General features: G+C 42.8%; 1 protein-coding gene across 6 annotated transcripts in view; it reads right to left on the reverse strand.

Moving 5' to 3' along the window:
• Positions 1 to 13,862, reverse strand: part of LOC122551273 (serine/threonine-protein phosphatase 6 regulatory ankyrin repeat subunit B-like) — a 223,967-nt gene extending 210,105 nt beyond the window's left edge. For 3 of the 6 annotated variants that reach the window (XM_043692917.1, XM_043692911.1, XM_043692910.1), the window contains exon 1: positions 13,598 to 13,858. In XM_043692917.1, the coding sequence (XP_043548852.1) occupies positions 13,598 to 13,624 (27 nt within the window). In that variant the 5' untranslated portion in view covers positions 13,625 to 13,858. Of the gene's footprint in view, positions 1 to 13,597 lie in introns of all 6 variants that reach the window. The other 3 variants (XM_043692915.1, XM_043692912.1, XM_043692916.1) reach the window with 3 other exon arrangements.
• Positions 13,863 to 21,127: the final 7,265 nt, after the last annotated feature.

A 21,127-nucleotide genomic window follows, 5' to 3' on the forward strand; every position in this document is an offset into this window, starting at 1 on the left:
AAATTCCTGCCAAATGCTTTGCCACCCCTTTTGTTTATCCAAAACAGACTCCTTCAAGCTTGGAGCAAGTTTTTCATCATCAGCCCCAATTCCAATTTGTCATATTTTGCTTTATAATATTCCTGTGAAACACCGGTGAACCTTTTATTACATTAAAGGTCCAATATAAATCCAAATTGTTGTAATTCTGAAATGATTAAAGTCAAAATATTAATTCTGAGTCATAGAGTAGCACATTGGCTTGAGCACTAGGATGATGACAATGTGACAGGTACAGGTCAAAGACACACTCAGCTCACATTTGAACGAAGCAGTCAGTTGAAAAATTGTGTTCCAATCAATAATCTATCAGCATATTCAGCATTTTATTGTAAAGCACATGCAAGGATGCATATGCAAGACAGCTTTGTTATTTGAAAAATCAAGTATATGTTTTCAGAGGCAGGATCCTCTCTTCATTAAGGGAACAAGTTGAATGTTGCTTGTCCATTCTTTCTGACTTACTGTGGACTTTTTCCATTCTGGAATGAGAGAGAAGCAGGTGTTAAAGGGAGATGAAAGTGGGTGACAAGCTGTTATTTTTGGTAGGGAGGTGAACCAACAGAGTTGAGGGCATGTGGAATTACAGATGTCAGAGGTTGGAGTGGGTGGCAGTATGGGGAAGCTTTTGCAGACAGAGATTGATAGAGTAAGTACAAGAGTAAGAGGTACAGAGAAAAGATTGTGACAGCTAGGCTTGCAAGGTCCAAGTTCAAAATCGAATTACATTTTTCCTAAATTCCCACTAGTAATGCACAGCAGAAGAAATGAAACACAATAGCCTTGAAAATTTTACAAGGGCAACATTGTTAGGCAGTTATCATTGAGTACTGTTTCGTTAAAAATGTTAATACTCAAATGTGCCACCCTAACTTTTTTTTTGCACTTTTAGTGGAGTAGAGTGAAGAACCCACCTTCACATTGAGCTCCATACTGAAATTATTGATGAGGACTGTTATACAATATCCTGTGAAAGAGCAGAGCATCTCTAAAAGCAACTATCATATTTCTGTATGCAACACTGCTAGTTTAGATGCCAGATTTCATCCATTCCTACAACAAGGACGGTTAGTTTCAGCTATTACTTATGTTAAAATCCAGGCCAATGTCTTCCTTCTTTTCAGGTGCCAATGGAAATGTTGCATACCAATAGCCTTTTAAAATCCAGATTCTTAACATATATACTCAAATTTATCATGAATTATTATACATTGTGATTGAACACCCTGAAGCCTATCTGCTTCCCATTTTTCTAAAAGCATGAACAAAACAATTAAGAATATTAGAATGCATACGTTTTTCTCAACTGACAAGAAAACTTTTAAACCACAATTAAATATCTAGTTTACTTTTATCATGATAGCCACATGGTTTGATAAGTGTCTGGCACAAGAGGAAGGCTTTATTGTAGATGTCAGACACTAGTTTCACTGAACATGAAAAATTGGAAGAGATTGCTTCCAAATAAATGGAAAATAAAACTGAAAATTTACACATTCAGTAGAATGAGGCAAACTAGTTATACCATACAAATTCTAACCACATTTGTAAATTGCTTCTGTGTAGAATGCATATAAACATTTCAAGGGTACAGAACAATTTTTAGCAATCATTTTCTTTTCAACAGCCTCACTCTCAATTCTTGGAGCAATTCATACATTACTTTGAAACAATTTTGATAATTGAGACAAATTGCAGCACTTGGCTAATTAAGTCCACACAGGATCATTGAGCTATAAAATAGATTAGATTAGATTAGATTACATTACATTACAGTGTAGAAACAGGCCCTTCGGCCCAACAAGTCCACACCGACCCGCCGAAGCGAAACCCACCCATACCCCTACATTTACCCCTTACCTAACACTACGGGCAATTTAGCATGGCCAATTCACCTGACCCTGCACATCTTTTGGACTGTGGGAGGAAACCGGAGCACCCGGAGGAAACCCACGCAGACACAGGGAGAACGTGCAAACTCCACACAGTCAGTCGCCTGAGGCGGGAATTGAATCCGGGTCTCAGGCGCTGTGAGGCAGCAGTGCTAACCACTGTGCCACCGTGCCGCCCACTAAAAATAGTTTTACCTTAGATTATTTTGAAGGAATACCAATTCAAGCTTGGCTGCTGGAGGAAAAAAAATAGTCCACCCTCCTTCAGCACTGATCCCCCAAGGTGTGAAGGATTTCCTTGGAGCAAGGTAGGAATGGGGAAAGGTCTGAGTTTCTGATTTTAAAGGAAATGAGTTTTTATTTGGGACAGACGAGAAGGGAAGAGGATGAAAAGTATTAGTACTTAAATCACTTCGTTAGTACTTCAATAACCCTAATTTTGAAAACTCAACCCATGTACAGCAATTGGAAAAGACACTGGTTAAATGCTTGGATAGCCTATTCACGACACAACCAAGGATATCTGCTCTAAAAACACCACTCCAGAATTCATATATTGCAGTGCAATGTTTTCCAAATGGCCAATGTTTAAATGCAAGCAATTTTTGTTTAAAAGGAAACTTAAAAGGCCTGGGACTGTCAAAATGGAGAGGCGAGGAGAATAAAAAGTCTCCGAATTTGTCATTGCTGCATAGTAAGAACTAGGGGATTATCCAAATTCTGGCAAGTGAACCCAGGGGATTGGAAAAAGTGGAATACACCATTTGACATTGTTGCAATTCTGTCATGGTTAGAGACTAGGGAGACATAGGGAATCCAATATTTTGTAGCATTGACTAGTGACTTTTTAAAATGAGTTGGTGCTTTGTTATTGATTTCTGTATTTTATATGTATGCATCTTTCAATGTCTAACAACCCTAAGTAAATATAAATCAAATTAATAATGATCATAAGACTTAATTTATTTTCATACATCACCTGAGTATTTTGTTAAAACAATGCCAGTTTCTGTTTAATAAAGTTAATTACTTTCATTAATAAATTCTATTTACATAGTTCCTTTCATAACTTCAAGAGATCTTTCTTCTGCCAATGAAGTACTTTTAAATGGTCTTGCTGCTCCAATGTAAGGAAATTTCATAGCCAGTTTGAATATGGAACCTCCACAAACAACCATGAAGTGAGCAGATATTCCAGTTCAATGATGCTGATTTGGAGTCACGTTTTGACCAATATATTGAAAGAAGAGCCCCACTCGTCCAATAGTGCTGCAGCATCTTTTATTGTTTACATTAGCGGGGTTAAACAGAATTTCAGTCTAATTTCTCGTAGAAATATGGCACTACAGTGGCTCAGTGGTTAGCACTCCTGCCTCACAGCACCAGGGACCTAGGTTCAATTCTACCTTTGGGCAACAACTGTGTGGAATTGCACATTCTCTCCATGTCTACACCCACTTTTCCCTCCAGGTACTCCGGTTTCTTCCCATTGTCTGAAGATGTGCAGGTTCGCTGGGAATGGCCATGCTAAATTGCCCATAGTGTCCAGGGAATGCGCAGGTTAGGTGGGTTAGCCATGGGAAATAGAGGGTTACAGGGATTGGGTTGGGTTGGGTTGCAGGGGGTGGAGGATGTCTGGCTCTTCGGAGGGTTGGTGTGGACTCAATGGGCCAAATGGTCTGCTGCCATGCTGTCGGGATTCTATACCATGAACTTAGCAGAGCTCTCTCAGCACTTAAGTGACATCGCAGATTACACTTCTTTAGTTTCATCTAGGTTTTCTTTTCAGTATAATTCAAGAGAGATTAGCTAAACAAGTGTGAAAGGCCTAGGAATTTCAAGTGTTAATTCTACACAGCACAAAGTAAATTACTACAAACATTAGCACTGGGTTAAAAAATGTTACACTGGAAGGTGGTCCTGGCAACAAAACTGAACTCAACCATAAATTAAAATTAATTATAGGCAGTTTATGCTAATTGCAACTATTTGTTGGCCCTTAAGTATGGTCTTAAAAGTAACTTATTTTGAATATTTTACTTTTAATATAAGAAAACATCAAAGGCACTTCACAGGAAAATCAAAATATTACACTGAGGAACATAAGGATTATACTTTTCATCTGTTTTCACCCAAGCGAATGAGGATCAAGTTATGGAACCTGCGCTGCAAGTTACTTAAGCAAATTGACAGAGGGAAGAACATGGTATTGGAGGTTGTGGCAGGCTTGAAAGTGGACAAATGTCCTGGTCCAGATTAATTACGTCCCCAGTTCCTGTGGGAGTTAAGGGAGGAGATTGCAGGGGCACTAAGCCAAAATTTTAATTCCTCTCTGGCCACAGGGGAGGTATCAGAGGACTGAAGAACAACCAATGAGTGATTGTAGAAATAAGCCAGATAGTTACAGACCAATAAGCAGTAGGGAAACTCGAGAAAATTCTGAAGGAAAGCATCTATCTCCACTTGGAGAGGCAAGGATTGATCAGGGAAAGTCAGAGGAATGTTATGCCCCAACAAATTTGATCGAATTTTTTGAGGTGACCAGGTGTGTAGACGAAGATAGTGCAGTTGATATAGTTTATATGGATTGCAGCAAAGCCTATGACAAGGTCCCACATAGGAGGCTTATCAAGAAGCCAAGTGCACATGGGATACCGGATAATTTGATAAAATGGATTCAAAATTGGCTCAGTTGTAGGAGACAAAGGGTGATAACAAAAGCTGCTTTAGTGACTAGAGGCCAACATGCAGTGATGTAACACACAAATCTGTGGTGGGTCATTTATATAAATGCGTGTGTGTTGGCAGGGAGGGATTAATAAATTTCCAGATGACAAAAATTGTTCAAGTAGTTAACAGTGAGGTTGATTGTCTTGGGCTAAATGATAGGTCAAATGGACAGATAAGTGGCAAATGGAATTTAACCCTGAAAAGTGAGAGGCATTACACATGGAAGGAGTAATTTGACAAGAAATTACTCAATAAAAAGCATGATAAGAGGAAGCTCAGTGGAACAAAGGGACCTTGGCGTATCTGGCTATAGACCTCAGAAGTTTATGTCAGTGTAGTGGTGAAAAAGGCACATGGGACATTTGCTTTTATCAATTAAAAAGGTGCAGATTACAAGAGCAGGAAGTCATGTTGGAGCTGTATAGGACTTTGGTGTAATCCACAGAGAACCATCTGCAGTTCTGGTCGCCACATCACAGGAAAGATTTGGTTGCACTGGAAGGCATGCACAGCTTTTTCACCAGGTTGCTGCCCAGGATGGAAAATTTAAAGTTTGAGGAAAGGTTGGATAGCTGTGTGATTTTTGAGTAGAGATGACTGAGGGACGATGGGATCTCTGTTCCACACAGCTTCCTAGTATCATGCCTTTCATGGAATCATTTCTTGAAAAATTACTCCTTCCAAGTGTATAAGATTATAATAGGCACGGACAAAGTGGATAAGTAGCAGCTGTTCCGTTTAGTTAATGGATCAGTCACAAGGGGACGCCGTTTAAGGTGAAGGGCAGAAGGTTTGTTTGGGGTGGGGGTGGGGAAGAGAGACATTATTTACCCAGACAGTTGTGATGATCTGGAATGTGCTGCCTGGGAAAACAGAAGGGAAATTACTTCACATGCTTTAACATGGGTAAGTGTGAGGTGCAGCCAGGTCACTGTGGATCCCATGCATCATTATCCTCTGGGTAAACTTACTTACTTGATCTCAAAATGCCTTAGCATATTAGCATGCTCCACACAATCTCACTCTCCTGGGTCAATGCTGATGCAAAGTACTCATTTAGGATATCACCCACATCCTCTGCCTCCAAGTTCCCTTCTTTACCCTTGACTGATCCTATCCTCTTCCTAGTTGTTCTCTGGTTTTTAAAATTTCTAGATAGAATGTCTTAGGATTCTATTTAACTCTCCTTGCCAAAGTCCTTTCATGACCCCTTCTTACACTAATTGCCTGCTCAAGTTCTTTCCTGCTTTCTTCATTTTCCTCAAAGGGTGCTAAAATTGGACAGGTCCTAAAACTTATATGCACTTCTTTTTTACTTTTGACGAAATTCATAACACCTCTCATTCTCAAAGAGTCCCTCACTTTGCCATCTTTGTCTTTCCTCCTTCTGGAACATACCAGTCCTGACCTCAACAGGTCTTTAAACAATTCCCACATGTCAAATGTGGAGTTGTCTGATAACAGCTTCTTTCAATTAAAACTCCCTAGCTCCTGCCTAATACTGACATAGTTTGCCCTCCCCTATTGGAGTACCTTGCCACAAGGTCCTGATTTATCCTTATTCACAGCTGTCTTAAAGCTTAAGAAGTTGTAATCAGTCTCCAAAATGCTCTCCCACTGGCCATGCTCATTAGCCAGTACAAGGTCCAGTATGGTCCCTTCTCTACACTATCCACACACCGTTTCAGGAAACACTCTTGGATGCATTTAAATTCTGCCCTGTCTAAGCCTCTTGCTCGAAAGGAATCCCAGTCAATACTGGGGAAGTTAAAGCCACTCATTAGGACAACTTTGTTTTTATTGCATCTGCCTACATATTTGTTCCTCATATGACTCAGTGGCTGTTGAGGGATCTATAGTTTAAACTTAGAGTAATCGCACCCATCTTATTTTGGAAGTCTACCCATATTGCCTCAGAAGGGACATACTGAAGGACTCATCCACTAATATGTCCCTTCTGAGTGCAGATGTAACATTCTTCCCAATTAATAATGCAACTCCTCCACCTCTTTTACCTTCCTCTCCATCTCATCTAAAACAACGAAACCCTGGAATGTTGAGCAACCAGCCTTGTCAGTCTCTCAACCAAGTCTCTGAAATGGCCACAACATCATAGTCCCATGTACTAATCCAGGCTCTTAGCTCATCTGCCTTACCAAGAATACTCCTTGCATTGAAATAAACACACTTCAGCCCACAAGTATCATACTGTTCATTTACCTGTCACTGCCTGTCCTTTCTTTCCGACTTACTAGTCCTAACATGTACCTTCCCCCAATCCATTCGTTTGCTGACCTGCTGCTCTTGTTCTCAGGCCCCTGCCACTCAAGTTTATAGCACTAGTAAAGCTCCCTGCAAGGATATTGCTTCCTCTCCAGTATAGTTTCAACCTGACCCTCTTGTACAGGTAACCCCTGTCCCAGAAGAGGTCCCGATGATTGAAGAACCTGAAACCTTGCCCCTTGCACCAGCTCCTTAGCCACGCATTCATCTGTCCTGTTTTTCTATTCCATGCCTCATTAACATGTGGCATTGGTAGTAATAGAGATTACTACCTCAAGATCATGCTTTTCAGCCTCTTTCTTAATTCCATGTACTCCGCAGGACCTCATCCCTCTTTCTACTTATATCATTGGTACCAATGTGCACAACAACCTCCGGCTACTCACCCTAGCCCTTAAGAATTTCATGCAAACACTCAAACATCCTTGACTTTGGCACCAAGGAGGCAGCACACCATCCAGGAGTCTTGAACGCATCCACAAAAATGCCTGTCTTTGCCCCTAACTAGTGAGTCTTCTGTCACTATCGCGAGCTTGGATCTTGGCCAAACCTTCTCTACAGCAGAGCCAGTTTTGGTGCCACACACGTGACTGCTGCTGTTATATTCCCCTGAGAGATTATTCCACTGCCAAACTGCAGTATCCAAAAGTGTATACCTGTTAGAGAGGGGAATGGCCACAGGAGAACCCTGCACCACCTGCTTGCCTCTCTTGGCAGTCACCCATCTACCTGATTGATCCTGTGGTATGACCAGCTCTCTGTAACTAAAGTCTACCATGCACTCTGCCCCCTGAATGCTCCTCAGTATGGCTAACTGCCGCTACAACCAAACAATATGGTCTGTGAGGAGCTGCAGCCAGTCACACTTCCTGCAGACGTTTTTTTTATTTCAAAAATATACTTTATTCATAAAACATTTTGATGATCTGTACAATTGGTCATGCCATACATACGTAAACATTCCATTTCTTTACATAGAGATCAGAATTTATTATTTGTATATACAGGTCTGTACAGTTACCAATCATATATCCGTATGTTTAGCTGAGGTGTCAGTGGAGCCCACTTACTGCGTGGGCCCCCTGTTCTTTGGCAGCCAGACATTACACAGTGGTCTTTCCCCACCGTGCCTTGGCGACAGCTGCCCCAAGCTTCAATGCGTCCCTCAACACATAGTCCTGGACCTTGGAATGTGCCAGTCCGCAACACTCAGTCAGGGTCAGCCCCTTCAGCTGGAAGATCAACAGGTTTCAGACAGACCAAAGAGCATCTTTCACTGAGTTGATGATCCTCCAGGTACAGTTATTTCCGTCTCGGTGTGCATCCCGGGGAACAGACCATAAAGCACGGAGTCCCACATCACGGAGCTGCTCGGGACAAACCTCGACAAACACCACTGCATTTGTCTCCAGACTTCTTTTGCGTAGGCACATTCCAGAAGGAGGTGCGTGACAGTCTTGTCCCCTATGCAGCAGGTTCGAGGGCAGCATGCAGTGCAGCAGAGAGTCCGGGCCTGCATAAAGGATCTTATGGTCAGAGGCCTTCTCACCACCAGCCAAGGCATGTCTTGGTGCTTGTTGGAAAGTTCTGGCGATGAGGCATTCTGCCAAATGACTTTGACAGTCTGCTCAGGGAACCGCTCAACAGGATCCGCCCTCTCCTTTTCCCGAAGGGTCTCAAGGACGCTACATGCTGACCACTTCCTGATTGACTTGTGGCCAAAGGTATTTTTCTTCATAAACTTCTCCACCAAGGACAGGTGATACGGAACTGTCCAACTACTTGGAGCGTTCCTCGGCAGCAAGGCCAGGCCCATCCTTCGCAACAGCGGGGACAGGTAGAACCTCAGTACGTAGTGACACTTGGCGTTTGCGTACCAGGGATCCATGCACAGCTTAATGCAGCCACACACAAAGGTGGCCATCAGGGTGAGGGTGGCATTCGGTGTGTTTTTTTCCCCCGTTGCGCAGAGCTTTGTACATCGAGTCCCTTCGGACCCTGGCCATCTTTGACCATATAAAATGGAGGATGGCCTGGATGACTGCGACTGCACAGGTTCTGGGAATAGGCCAGACCTGTGCCGCATATAACAACACGGACAGTGCCTCACACCTGATGACAAGGTTTTCTTACCCGCGATGGAGAGTGCTTCCATCTGCCCAGTTTTTGCCTCACTTTCTTGATACGCTCCCCCCAAGACATGGCACACGCCCCAGCCCCTCTGAACCAAATACCCAGCACCTTCAGGTGGTCAGTCCTGACTGTGAAGGGGATGAAGGATCGGTTGGCTCAGTTCCCGAAGAGCATGGCCTCGCACTTACCTCGGTTGACCTTGGCCCCCGAGACCCGCTCAAACTGGTCACATATGTACAAGAGACAGCGGATCAAAGCAGAAAACGGAGACATCAGCCATGTACAGGAGGCCTTAACCTACAGACCCCCGCTGCCAGGAGTAGTCACCCCTCTCAGGCTCACATCCTTCCTAATGGACTCGTCAAATGGCTCTATGCAGCACACAAGGCAGGAGAGAGAGCGCAGCCCTGCCTGATTCCAGATCTGACTGGGAAGCTATCTGATTCCCACCCATTGATGGAGACTGCACTGAATGTTGGTGCAGATTCCCTCCCCAAAGCCCATTTTGGAGAGAACATCTCTCAGATACGTATGTGATATCCTGTTAAAGGCTTTCTCCTGGTCCAAGCTGATGGGGCAGGTGCCCAGCCCCCTATCCTGCACATAGGCGATCATATCCCTGAGGAGTGCGAGACTCTCAAAGCGATCTTCCTGCCCGGTACAGCACAGGTTTGGTCAGGGTGGATCACTGATCCCAGCGCAGGCCTGACCCAATTGGTGATGACCTTTGCCAAGATTTTGTAATCTGCATTCAATAGTGAGATTGGTCTCCAATTTCTGATTTCCTCCCTCGCCCCCTTCTGCTTGATGATGCCTTTCCTCATGGATTCACTCATGGTACCTGCCAGAAGCATACTGACATACACCTCCAGCAGGTCCTGGCCAATCGATTCACACAGAGCAGAATAGAGCTCGACCGGTAAGACATCGCTTCCAGGAGTTTTATTCTTTTTGAAGGACTCGAGGGCCTTGGTCAGCTCGTCCAGAGATAGTGGCTGGTCCAGCCTCTCCAGTGTTCTAAGACCTCCGTGATAGAGGACAGGAACGACTGGGAGGCCGCACTCTCGATTGGCTTTGAGTCATACAGACCGGCATAGAAGGATTTGCTGATCCTCATGACGTCAGCCTGAGATGACGTTATCGAGCTATCTTCTTCCTTCAGGCTGCTGAGCACAGAGCTCTCTTTGTGCACCTTCTGGAAGAAGAAACGTGAGAATGTCTCATCCTGCTCCACGGAGCGGACCCTGGACCAGAAGATTATCTTGAAGGCCTCAGAGGCAAAGAGCGAGGCTTGCTGGTCCTTCACCTCCTTGAGGTCCTCCGTGACATCGACCCCCAGCGTCTGCAGCAGGAGCAGGTTCTGCGTACTTTCCTGGAGTTGGGACAGTTTTCCCCACCTCTCTCTCGCCTCCTGAACACCTTTGAGGATGAAGAACCTCTTGATGTTCCCTTTTACTGTTTCCCACCAGTCCGCTGGAGTCTCAAACAGGGGCTTCACGGTTCTCCAATCTGCGTAATTCCTCGAGCTCCTCAATGTTTCCCGGGGTCAACAGCTTTATGTTCAGCTTCCACGTTCCCTTGCCAGCCCGCTGCTTGTCCTGTAGGTGACAGTCAGCCAGCAGCAGGCAGTGGTCAGAAAAGAACACCGGCTTGACACGAGAACGTCCGGGACACAAACAGGCAATCTATCCTTGAGCGGATAGACTCGTCTGCCTGTGACTAGGTGTATCTACGCTGCGCTCCGTCTGCAGGGATGCTGAAGACGTCGTGCAGCTTGGCATCTTTGACCATTTCCATCAACACTCTGGATGTGGTGTCCAGTTTACTGTCCCCCCCCGCCGGATCGTCCAACTGCACCAATAATACAGTTGAAGTCTCCGGCCACACTTCCTGCAGACATAGTCATTAGGGACGGTAGACTGTTCCCTTATTCTCATATCTGGGAAGAGCTCACCACTGCCCTGAACACCATCTCTGCCCCTTTACACGAAGAAAGATAAAATAATCTTAATTTGCTTGCCTTACTCACTGGAGCCCAGTGTTCACCTAAGCCTACACTTACTCCAACTAACAGCACTAACTTGTAACTTAAGTTAAAATGCTTAACTCAAACTTGATTAATAAAGTTAGGGCAATTGAGTACAATTTGCATATGGACTGCCAATTGTGCCAAAGTGGCAACTCTACTTCTAATTATTTAAACTTCTAGAGTTTTGGATTCCCATCCCAAAGTTATATCAGAAAGATACCCATACTAACAATAAAAGCAACTGCGAATAAAGCACTTATATGGGGCAGGTTTAATAGACAACTGCAAAATCAACATAGTTCATCTCAGTAAGTGTCATCGAGAATTGATCATTCTGCACCCCCTTAGTTGAATTAGAGAAGCCGACAGAAGTGAATTGAGGAAATATGAAATAATTTATAACATGAAATTTTGGAATACATGAAATTTGAATTTACCATGCAAAACATGGAATACTAAAAGCTATCAGAAATCATGTCATCATTTTCAAAAGACTGACTTTAGAAGGCAGACTACATGCTATAATATTCAATTATATGAATAGACAAGGAGCTAAAACAGAAGAGGTAAAACTAATAAACTAATAAAACTGTTCCTAGAAAGTGTGATCTGGACGCATCTCATTGTTGTTTGTAGAACCTTGTTTTGCATAACCTGCTGCCAGTTCCATGCAGTAAAATAATGGCTAAGCTTCAAAGTACTTCATTGATTGTGAAGCTCTTTGGCACATGCTGGGATACAGAAAATTGTTCTTTAAATGCATTTTTTTCCTTTAATGGTATGAGAGATAGCTTGCAGATATCTACTTTATGTCCATACCAAAACTGAAACAAAAAATGTAGTGGTAACACTTAGATTAAACATTCTGTAGGGAAAGAGAGGAGGTTAATATCACAGAAGTGGACCCTTCACAAAAAGATTTTTTCATGGGTTCACATCCAAAACATTAATCCATGCACTTCTCACCACAGAGTATTGTACAAGGGCAAAACAAGTACAAATTGTTCAAATTTTACATTATAATCAATATAGACAAGGAGGCTGAGAGAGCAGAGCAAGCCAGGCAGCATCAGGAGGTGGAGAAGTCCAACCTTTCAGGTATAACCTTTCTTCAGGAATCCTGTGCTCTTCCAGCCTCCTGCTCTTTGTATACCGGCATCTGCAGTTTTTTTCCATCTCTATCATTGTCATTGTGTCATTCAAATCATGAGGTGGTTATGTTTAGAATTTTTCCAAAAATGAACAGCATTTTTGTGGTGATACATTTTTAAACAATATACTTCAACTTTGCTAAATTAAACTTTACATTTCTGGTCACAAAATACTCTTGTTCTATAGTATTTTCTTCAGCATAAATTGCTTCAACTGCAAGAATGTAATACAGAAAATAGTTTACAGAATACTACTTATTTTCATAAGAAATCTCCTACAATTTGCAACCAAAATAAAACAACCCATACCGTTCTAACAGCGAAAATATCAAATTAGAAGTACATTACTTGAGTCTTTCCAACTCCAGTCTTTCTGCAAAGACTTAAAGCAAAACGTAATACCAGTTTAAAATAAGTTTCAAAAAACTGAAATATGTATAAATCGTTTTAAATTATATGTCTCAATCTATAATCCCCTACTTGCAGTTCCTTCCGCTTGCCTGGATTGAAACACTAAACTATGCATCTCACTCTTCTCAACGTTTCAAAAGAGGAAGTTAAGATTAAGTAAATTACTGTACAAGCTTTATCCAACACGTAACTGACATTTTATAGTAGGACAAAGGGGGCTTTAAATCTTCAAGTTTTTCCTAATTGCCTTCTCCCAAACTCTGAAAAGCACCTGATATCGCCATGCCTCAGAATGCAATTATATCACGGAAAACATTTTTAATCAGACATAATAATCAAGAAAAAACATAATCAACTCATGTTGCCTACATCCTCTATCGCCCCCACCTTTCGGATTCAGCATCTGATTTCTTGTGAAGCTTTTATGACAGAAAAAAAATCTAACTTAACTGCTGCAAAAGCATAATCTTGCGATATTGTTCCAGTCTAGGTGATGAACATAAAATGAAAAAAAAATGTGAAAAGTATTCTTAAATATTCCCCAGCGGGTCCGTGCAAGTTCTCAAAACAGCAACATTGACGAACTCCTGCCCCTTGCAAAAGAAAAAAAAACACAGCATTGCTCCACATTAAAATTATAAATATTTTAAAAATGCAGAGAAGGGAAAAAAAAACCCATCACTGGCTAAGCTTGTTCCACCGGCCAGCCCAGCTCTGGAGCAGATTTTAGTTTTAAAGCGCGACAGTCAACACTGTCAGCACTGTTCCAGAGGCCGGCTGGAACCTCCCAAAATTCCCTCTCGGGTCAATGACCCCCCTCCTCCTCCTTTCCCTCTCCCCTCATTCCTCCTCCTCCTCCTTTCCCTCTCCCCTCATTCCTCCTTCACTCCCTCCATCTTCCCCTGGTCTTCCCCCGGGGTGTTTCTTACCTGCTCCGTCAGCTTGAGGGCACCCATTCCTCCGCCGTTCACACATATATATTATACATATATATATATATTATATATATATATATGCACAAACCCACCCGCAGCTGCTCCGCTGACGGTTGTGGATTTTGTATTTTTTTTTCTCTCACTCTCTCGATTTACTTCTATCCCTCCCCGGCGGACGGTCAAGAGAGGGGGAAAAAAAAACCCCCGACAGCGAAGTAACAGCCGGCCGTCCGTCCGCCCGCCCCCAGCGCGCGCCGCTCGCTCGCTCTTGCCTCCTCCCTCCCTACCCCACCTCGAGCGGAAGTCGCGCGAGCAGTCCAGACCCGATAGGATTCCATCAGCTGATGTCATCCGAACGCGAGCGCTGCTACCCTTTTAGTCCCTGCACCCGGCGGCGCGGGGCTGCGTTGTGTGGGACGAGCTGCTGGACAAGACCTTGGTTCTTGCTAAGGTCCTTGCCATTCAGTTGTTTGCGGACTCCGCGCATTCCTCTGTCTCTGTCTCCATCCTCTCTTCTTCCCCCCCCCCGCAATCCGCTTTGAAGGATCGCGGCAGGCAGCCCGGTCCGAGCTGCATCTCTTAAAATGCACGGGCTGCAAACAAAGCGCCCGAAAGGCTGACAGTACAACAGATATTGGCTACAGGGGGGACCGTTCGCGGAGGGAGTCGGACGAGCTGCAGTACATTATCGTAATGGCACCGACATAGACAATTTAAAAAAAAAAACTTTTGGATGCAGATTGCACGTGATCAGAGATCATTCGGCCTGTCGTGCCTATGCAGGCTCTATGAAATTATTCCGGCACCCCTACTCTTTCCCCATCGTACTGCAAGTTTCCTGTTCCAAACGTGTAACACCCTTTTGAAAGTTACATTTGAATCTGTTTCCACCACCCTCTCTAGGTCGTGCTGTCTAGATTAGAACAACTCATTGTGGTTAAATTCGTAATTTTCCCTCGCTCTCTGTACCAAAAACCTTTATTGTGAGTCTTCCTGTAGTTCCTTGCCCTCCTACCAGTTGACGTGGGTTCTCCTTGCTTTCTTTATTGAAACATTTATTTTGACGACAAAAATACCCCCCTCTGTCTTCTTCACTCTAAGAGGAACAATCTTTCGTGTGTCGAGTGAAGTCCCTGAGCAAATGTTGGCAAACAGGTTTATTTTAAATGACAAAAGCTTTTGTACGACTTTTGAAGGACTCTGAAAAGACATACATCAATTTTTTGCAGGAAAAGAGACACGAAACAGTGATCTGCTTTTAGGTTCCTGGTCATCACAGTTGAATGGCTGTAGTTCCATAGCAACCCATTTGATTGGACCATTCGCTGCTTTTAAAATGTTGAAGGATGGAAGGAAATTAAGATACTGCAAGGGAAAAAAATTGTGACTCTTCGTGTTTTGCCTTTGCCAACATTCTTCCCATTGTAATAAAAAAAGAACTGGCCAATTCTGGCATAACAAATAATATTCACTGCAACTGATAATGGGAACATGAAAAACAAGAGTTCAAATTTCAAATTCAAGATTTTATTTTGTTATGAGTAAACTAGCATTATCAGTCAAACGGTTAGCTAGAAGTTGGCATCCGTGCAAGAAAACTACGTTAATTCTTAAAATACAACAGCAGAAATTGCTGGAGAAACTCAAGAAGAAGGACTGAGATTCTCCAAGTAGGGTCATTGAACTCAAAACATTAACTGTTCCCTCCCCACAGATGTTGTCGGACCTGCTTGAATTTCTCCTGCAATTTCTATTATTGTTTCAGATTTCCAGCATCCACAGTTCTTTGTTTTACTTTAATTAAGCTAATTGTTCGGTCACGTTAGACCATGTTTCAAAACACACATCATTAAATGACATTCAGCATAGTTGCAGAGAGATTGCACCTTTGTACTGATTCTAAACTGGCTGGAGGTCCAGGAACGCAATCTAATCCACAACATTCTAAGCTGCCCAAGATATTAATTGTATTTTTGCTGAGAAAAGCATGATCATGATTACATACATAAAAGCATTGAATATCTTTGAAGTAAAATCAATCAAATGTAAAGCACTTTGGAAACTACACTTCCTGTAATTACGGAAGACACTAATCATCTATCTTCCCTGATTAAGGCTTCACTTTAAAATTTCTTAGTTCAAATTGCCTCTAAATATTTGATTTTACAAATTGAGAGTTATACTCATGCACAAACTAATGTCCAGGCATGCAAAGAACTTTCTAACTGAACACACAATTTTCACCCAGACAAGTCAAGCAATGCAAATATACTTCTGTGCTTCCCATAAAAAAACTAACAATTTTTAAAATATATTTCTATTTTAAAAAGGGATTTTTTTTCTTTTGAATATTACAACAAGTACAAAACCAAGCAATTCAAACCAATGTTAAAAAACAAACCCACTAATTACATAAATAAATAATAACGAATAACTAAGCTAAAGAAGAAAAATCTTAACAATAATAACCATAACACATCTCAGCAAAACAAAGCAATAGCCCTCAATCATGGAGCGCATAAGTTTATATATTCATATGTTCGTAGTTCCCCCTCTCTGGATACCAGATTCATTACATAGAATTGCCATGGCTAAATAAAGGATCTTATTAATATGGTGGACAAATCTGTATCCAGGTAGTCCAAAAAAGGCTGCACGTATTAAAGAAATTCTCAGTATGGTGCACCATAAGAAACTCCAAGGGGATGTACTCCATGACAAGCTTACACCAGCCCCAAGGGATTTTCCCTAATAGAATGTTCTTTCTTACACAAAAAGTGAGGATACTGAAAAGCCTTTTTTTTGTGTGCATCTAATGAAAGTGAATTAACAAAGCCAAGAAGAAGAGATATCTGATCCATTTCCACCTCCGTCCCCAAGGCCTTCTCTATTTCGCCAACCATAGCGCTCCTGTATGCCCGCAGTCTGTGGCAGGACCAAAGACAATGAGTAAGCGTGCCCATGCTTACTTTACATTTAGGACACTTTGGAGATGCTCCTGCTTTAAATCTAGCGAGGCAGTCTGGGCCAAATGGACCCTGTGAAGAATCTTCAATTGCAAGGCGTGGGTCCTCTTGCAAATCGACATCCTTCATGCATTTTCCCAGATATCCTCCCATATTTCAGAAGAGATCTCAACTTCCTGTTCCCTCTCCTATACTTTACACAGCCGTTCAGTCTTGTCCGAGGGACCCTCTCCCAATAGATGATAAGCGTTGCTGACAGATAATGTATCCTCAGCACTCAACACCCTCTTCTCAATGTCAGACTTATAAGCATCAGTTAGAAATGTGGTCTCTTTTTCTATGAAATTTCTAATTTGAAAGAAATGAAAGAGGTCCCTACTGGGCAATTCATATTTCCGAGCCAACTGGTCAAAAGACCCATCAATATGTCCCCTTCAAATAAATCACTCGGGATGGCACAATCCTAGCTGCCCATAGTTTAAACCCAGAGTCCATCATCCTGAAAGACCAGCATACCAACTATAGGTGTCAAATATGATGTTTTCACAATATTGCCCTCCTCCTGACGCATTGCCTCCATGCTTTGACAGTATTGATGACTATTGAGCTATGATAATATTCCTTAACTGTTCTAAGTTTGTCTAAGAACAGCAGGCTAAGAAGGGGTCATCTTGCCTGAGATGCTTTGTTGTCCAACCAAAGTAAGTGAGGGTTTCCCTGGCCCAATCATTCACGTAAGATAGCAACAAGCTTAACTGATAGTTTTTGATATCTGGGAGGCCCACTCCTCCCAGTCAGTAAGGTAGCTGCAATTTATGTCAATTTAATTAGGGACCACTTGCAAGACCAGATAAAAGAACTAAATCAGCTGTTCAGTCTTCTAAATATTTGCTTAGTAACAAGTAGAGAAAGCGTTCGCATAGGATACAACAGGCGGGGCAGAATGATCATTTTAATGAGGGCAATCCGACCTAACCAAGAGGTCATAAGTGCTTCCCATCTACAAAGGTCCTGCTTGATTCTGTCAAATAAATAGGCAAAATTGGCTTTAAATAGTCGATCAAAAACGGGAATAATAAATATACCTAAATAGGGAAAGCCCTCCTGTGACCATTTAAAGGGGAACCGAGATCAATCCTCAGGATCAGGCACTCCAAGGTGACCACCCATGGGCATGGCCTCTGATTTCACAAAATTGATCTTATAACCAGAGAAGCCACCAAATAAATTGATGCATTGTATCAGATGTGGCACTGACACTATTGAGTTTGATAAGAAGACAAGAATGTCATCCGCGTACATGGCAACCTTATGTGACTTCATCCTCACCCTGAAGCAGTTATATTGAGATCCCAGCGTATTGCCTCTGCCAGCGATTCAATCACCAATGTGAAAAGTAATGGTGACAGGGGACAGCCCTGTCAACTGCCCCTACAAATATTAAAATGGTTTGACCATACACCATTGGTGAGGACTGCGGCAAGAGGATCACTATACAAAACCTCCACCCACCTGATGAAGGTCTCTCCCAGGCCAAACCGCTTCAAAGTATGGAAAAGATAAGGGCAGTCGACCCTGTCAAATGCCTTTTCCACATCTAAGGAAATCACCAATCCCTGTACCAATTGCTGTTGACATACTTGGATCATGTTAAGTAATTTCCTGACATTATCATCGATCTGTGACCTTTTGATGGAGGGCAGTACAGATTCTAACCTTAATGCCAGAGTCTTGGATAGGATTTTGAAGTTGATATTCAGGAGTGAAATGGGTCTATAGGAAGCACAGTCCTCTGGGGCCTTCCCTTTTTTAAGAATGAGAGAGATATTTGCCTCTCTTAGAGATGGTGGGAGAAGGCCATGTTTATGTGAGTCATTAAACATACTAAACATTGGCCCTGACAACATACTTTTAAGTTCCTTATAGAACTTACTAGGGAGCTCATCAGGACCTGGCGCCTTTCCATTCTGGAGCTGCCTCACAGCTTCCTGCACCTCTTGCTCTGATAATGGGGCATTGAGGAGAGACTCTTGTTCAGGGGTCACTCCCGGAAGGTCCAATTTCTTAAAACAAGATTCATCTTAATTTGCCCACTCTCACAGCTTTCAGATTGGTATAATTCAGAGTAAACTTTCCGAAATGTTGCATTAATCCTTTTAGAATTGTAGGTTAAATTTCCAGTGTTCTCTCTGATCAAGGTAATGGCTTGGGGGGGCATTCCTTTACCTAGCAAAGTACACTAAGTACTTGCCCGGCTTATCCCCATGCTCAAACAGCCTTTGACTTGCAAATGTAAGCTCCCTCTTTATGGTCCGTGTAATCATGGAGTTCAACATAGACTGAAGCGCCATGATCCTCTGCAGTTTAACCAGTGAGGGCCTGTCAAAATATGCCTTTTCAGCAACTTTCAGATGTGTCTCGAGCAAGCATTGCTGCTCACCCGTCCGTCGCTTCTTACTGGCTGAATAGGAAATAAGCAACCCCCAAGCATAGGCTTTAGCTGTTTCCCAAAGAATGGATGGGCTACTGACCAAGCCTGAATTAATATCTAAAAAATCCCTGAACTCAATATAAAATAATTCAATAAACCTGCTATCCTTGAGGATGAAAGGGTCCAGTCACCAGTGCCTTGAGCCTACCACAGTATCCTAACTCTTAACCATTAAATACACTGAGACACGATCGAAAATAGTGACTTGCCAATTGTACACGATGCCACCGAGCCCAGATGTTCTGCGGGGGTCAGAAAAAGGTCAATCCTGGTATGGCATTTATGTGGGTTCGAGAAGAAGGTGAAATCCCTGTCATAGGGTGAAGTTACCTCCAAATATCTACCAACCTCAATTCAGCACACAAATCCCTTAATTGTTTAGATCACAAAGAAGATATCAGTGGGCAATCTGTCTACCACAGGGACTATGAGACGATTGAAATCCCCTCCTCTGATAATATGTTGAGATGCAAGGTTAGCCAGTCTAGAAAGTGCGTCTGGCTAGAATTTAAGAGGGTGGGCCAGGGACAGTGAACATTTAAAATCTTGTATTCTTTCCCATGTGTCAAAGCTTTAAGGATTACAAATCTCCTGTGTGCCTTTAATACCCTCTAATAACTTAAATGGGAGATTCTTTTGAACTAAACTGGCCGCCCCTCCACCCCTCGTATTGAAAGATGAAAAATGAACCCGGTCAGACCCATTCTGTTGCAGCTTCAAATGCTCTGCATAATCCAAGTGTGTTTCTTGTAATAAGGCAACATCCACCCTCTCCCTTTTAAGGCTAGAAAGTACCTTCTTCCTCTTGACAGGCGATTGACTCCCCTTAATATTCCAGGTCCATCACTTAAACACATCCTTAGCCATAACCTTCCGCAGCGCCATTTCGACTCCAGACAGGAAGAACCCAAACTACAGATTGCTGAGCTTTAGTACAAAATAATTCACAAAACCCAAAATCAGCACAGACTAAAATAACTACAGCCAACAAATCTACAAAACTTACCAAAACTATATATAGCAATAACAGAAAAACAAAAAATCATCAAAGGCATTGATTGGACGAATTTACTCCCATTCAAGGGGGACACCTACATATCCTACAACCCTACTAACCATCCCAACCGCCCTCTCAACCCCATACCAGCCAGGCCAATGCCACATACACCGACCACCTGGTAGAGAAAAAAAATCACCAAGAGCAAGGTTAGTACTATAAACAAGTAAACTAAAAATAAATATGTTACCCATCCCTTAACATAACTTAGAGATTAAAGATAAATACTCTATCCATCATGGACATCATTTCACACAACTTATTACAAACAGGAAACTCCGGCAAGTCCTTGTTAATGAAGAACAAACCCGAACTGCTCTGTCCTCTGTGCCTATTTGGCTGTTCAACTTAAGTCAACATGTCCACAAAGTTCTTCGCTTTCTCTGGTGAGTCGGACAAATGTATGGATCCATTATGATTGACCCTAACGCACCGCTGGATACCTCAGAGAATACTGGATCCCAAGCTCTCTCAATCTCTTCTTGACGCTATCGTCCTAACTTCCTTTTCCAGACCAATGCTGCCGAGAAGTCTTGAAAAAACATACCAACACCCTCAGGTCCCTACCCTGGGCTCTTGAGGCTTCCAAAACCCTCTGCTTGTCTTTATAATGATGGAACCTCACCAGGACAGGCATGGGTGCTGATCCACATCTGGCTTTTGTGCCCAATCTGATGGGCTCTTTCAATTGTTATTCTTCCCTTCTCAGCCTCCGAACCAAGGGATTCCGGGAACCACTTTTCAAAGAACTCCACCGGCCGCTCACCTTCCGTCCCCTCCAGTATGCCAACAATGCGCAGGTTCTTTCTTCTGCCCCTGTTTTCAAGATTGTCTACCAAATCCAACAGACCACAGACCTGTGTTCGCAGGGCTTCAATTCGACTGTTTGAGGAGTCAGTCTCTGCCTCTATCCCTGCAGCCCGGTGCTCGAGTTCATCGGTCATTTTTCCCAGGTTTTGTAGCATAGCAGACACAGGAGCCAGGACCTCACAAGATTTGGCCACCTCTTC

This window comes from Chiloscyllium plagiosum, chromosome 7 (assembly GCF_004010195.1).
Source record: "Chiloscyllium plagiosum isolate BGI_BamShark_2017 chromosome 7, ASM401019v2, whole genome shotgun sequence".
NCBI classification, from domain to species: Eukaryota; Metazoa; Chordata; class Chondrichthyes; order Orectolobiformes; family Hemiscylliidae; genus Chiloscyllium; species Chiloscyllium plagiosum.